The following is a 3373-nucleotide window of genomic DNA, read 5'->3' as shown; positions in this document are numbered from 1 at the left end:
TTAAAATATTTTTTGTTCTAATAAGTAATAAATATATACTATATCTAAATTTATTTTAAGAATATATGTTAAGAATAAGATTGGACACGCTGACACGTGATGGTATTTAGGTATGTCCAAATGTGTCCAGTGAAGAATATTTTTATTTTTTATTAAGACACGGTTTGGACACAGCAGACACACGTGTCGAACGAGTGTCATGTCCAAAATTTGTCCGACACGCGGACACAACAACTCAGTAAAATGTCCGTGCTTCGTAGAAAATCAGGAATGATTTTAGTAGTTTATTCTAGAAATAATTCAAAATGATTACCGTGAGAAAAATTATTCTTTTATTCTATTTATTTTGTTGTTTATTAAAAAAACTTTACGCATCAGATATTGTTAAATTTTAAAATGTAAAAAATATTAATAAAACCATTTTTTGAATCAATTAACTAATAAAAATGTGGCAAGACGGTAAAGAGGTAATGACTTTCCGATAAATAAAAAGCTAAAACTTAAAAAAACATTCACACAATCAGAGTCACACGTAGCGGTTAAGAGAGCTAGTACAAGAGGAACAAGCATGGAAATCCAAGTAGGAATGTGGTAATCAATCCCCAATGACTGGACCCAACTCCATTTCCATTTCCATTAGCGGAAGAAAGTTGCTTGATCTGCTGTATATCATCGTTTGAGAGCTGCACCTTCCTCCGGTTTCCAGGCAAAATATACGGATACATAACCGATTCACTGTCACCGGAGTGTGAAAGCCCAATAAGATGCCCTATCTGGTGCATGGCCACAGCACCCAAGTCAATTCCACCAGTTCCCAATGACCCCACATTTGGAAGGGCCCAGTTCTTGTTATTAGCATCCAAAAGCATGTACCCAACATCATTGTTAGACACACTAAGTTCTATAAGGCTTACCCCTACCACCATCTTGTCGTTGAAGTTTTGGAGTCCAACCATGATATCTGCATCGACGTAACTGATACACAAACAATTAAGAAATACATACAATATAAAATACTTATAATCAAAACTACTAATATATTAGTTTGAGAAAATTCTCCTCTTCTCTTCTGAAAATTTCTGAAATAATATTTTTTTTTATTTATAAAATATACATTTTTTTCTGTTATAACTTTTATATATATTTTTTCTTATAACTTAAAAAAAATTTCTATAACCCATTTTAAAATTTATGTTAACTTACGTGTAAGAAAAATAAATTACTTTTTATAAAAGTATCTTTTTAACAAAAAATTTATTTTTAGTGATTAAATTTTATTTATCAAAATATATTTTAACAAATTATTTTTTAGTGATTAAATTTTTCTTTACTAAAATATCTTTTAAAAATTTTTTAATGATTAGATTATTTTTCTACTAAAATACCGTTCAATAATTTTTTAGTTATTAAAATTTAATCACAAAATTTAATCAAAGAAAAAATAAAATTTTTATTAAAGAATACTTTTATACAAAATAATTTATTTCTTTAAACAAAAATAAGGTTGATATTAGTTAATAAAAAATTTAAAATAAAATAAAAAATATTTTAAAAACATAAAAAAAATTATATATTTTATAAATAAAAAAAATATCATTTTAGTATCCCAACAGTGAAATTTTCTCTAGTTAGTTATAGGTAAAGAAAATGTTGTATAATTAGTTTTGGCATGTTTTTATTTGAGTTTAATCAAGGTTTTATTTTATTTAAAACACCTTTGGTACCTTGTCTCTTTGAATGTTAGGCTTAGGTCCTCCGTTATAGCGTATGACCACTACTGCTTGAATGAGTCTCTAAACACGGTGACGATGTCATCTGGGAACTGAGAGTGTGTGATTCAAGTATTACATTGTTATAAAGATTCCATTTCTATGGAAATTAAAGATATCCAAGAAAAAGGTAGGAATTGAAATGATGGTATTTTAATTCCCTGAAATCAAACTTACTTAAGAATAGTTTTTCAAACTTTGAACCAAACATAGAAATATCATATTCCCATCTTAAAATTCCTATGAATTATTTATAATTTCTCCAACCACACACACTCTGAGAGTAAAAACCGTAGGTGAGATGATTGTGGCGGTTAGAGTACCAGTTTTTTTCTATAGGCCACGACACACGGTTGGTAGGGGAGAGAGAGAGTAGAAGAGGTTACCGTCCGGGACACCGCAGCGGAACCGCGAAATCAGATCTAGAGTCTCTTGGTTGAGGTTTCCGGTGGTGTCGTGGAGACGGAAGAATTTTTGATATTGTTTGATGGCGGAAACGGTGTTCTGATCCATTTCATCTGTGAAACTACTGCCGTATGAATCTTGTAAGTAACCGTAGTAGTTGAGATACTGTTTTACATAATGGAGGCCTGGGATATTACTCTTCGGCGAAGCACATGGCTGTGTTATATAGCCCCAAATTGTTGTCAAAATGTTGGGTCCAGTATCGCGTGCCACATCTGGAAAAATTTGCTTGAGTTGCTTGACAAATTCCACGACGTCGCCGCCGAACATTTCAGCGCCAGATAGCTGCATTAGTGAAAGAGATGGGTCAAGAAGGAGAAAGAAGAATAACAATGTCAGAAGATGTCTCTTCATATTGACTCTATTTTATATTTTTGTGGTTTGAAACTGAGAATCGAGGAGTTTTGAGCACCTTATATAAAGAGAAAATAAAAAGAGGGACGGTGGAAAGACTGAGGTTGAGATGAGACTGAGAGTGAGAGTGGGGTTAATTTTTTTGTATACTAAAAAAATTTTGGTGTAATATTCAATTATTAGATGAGTCCTGATAGGGAGGTAATAGAATATTTGTACAATGTGTACAATTAGCTTTTTATTTGGCCCAATATAAACTAAGGATCGAACTCTGATACTATGTCATGAAACTACTTATCCCACCCATACTTCCTCTTATTAGATTTTATGGTATTTTTTTAAAAAAATTACTTATCATAAAAGTTTAAGCTGATTTTGGAGTTCACCAAGAATCGAACTCTTGATCTTTTGAATCTAGAGCTCTGATATCGCTGATGGGAAAAGATAACACTAATGGTTATATCTCTAATCCCTAAATCTCCATTGTACACATTGTACAAATATTTCATTGACTCCCTATATTTTTCCTTTTTAAAATTGTAGGAATAGGATAATACGCGCTTTTTTTATCTTGACAATACACTCTCTTTGTATTATAAATTTTACAATACAAAAAAAAAACGTATTATCAATACAGAAAAAGCGTATTGTCATACTTTCACAATTTTAAAAAATATTATAAAATTCAATAATTAAATATTACACCAAAATTATAGGGTATGTCTAAAACGAGCTCAACAATTATGTGCTTATTGAATGAGCCACATTTATATAAGTCATTAGAT

General features: G+C 30.8%; 1 protein-coding gene across 1 annotated transcript; it reads right to left on the bottom strand.

The window, feature by feature from the left end:
- Positions 1 to 523: 523 nt before the first annotated feature.
- LOC107640483 (metalloendoproteinase 2-MMP-like) lies at positions 524 to 2704 on the bottom strand. The gene is made up of 2 exons (XM_021123481.2): positions 2156 to 2704; positions 524 to 961 (listed from the first exon to the last, which is right to left on the bottom strand). The coding sequence occupies exons 1-2, from the start codon at positions 2586 to 2588 to the stop codon at positions 549 to 551; spliced, it is 846 nt and encodes a 281-aa protein (XP_020979140.1). The 5' UTR covers positions 2589 to 2704; the 3' UTR covers positions 524 to 548.
- Positions 2705 to 3373: the final 669 nt, after the last annotated feature.

Source organism: Arachis ipaensis, chromosome B5 (assembly GCF_059453495.1).
Source record: "Arachis ipaensis isolate K30076 ecotype BB chromosome B5, ASM5945349v1, whole genome shotgun sequence".
Classification (NCBI taxonomy): Eukaryota; Viridiplantae; Streptophyta; class Magnoliopsida; order Fabales; family Fabaceae; genus Arachis; species Arachis ipaensis.
Note: the sequence above shows the minus strand (reverse complement) of the source record. Positions and strands in the feature narration are given on the sequence as shown.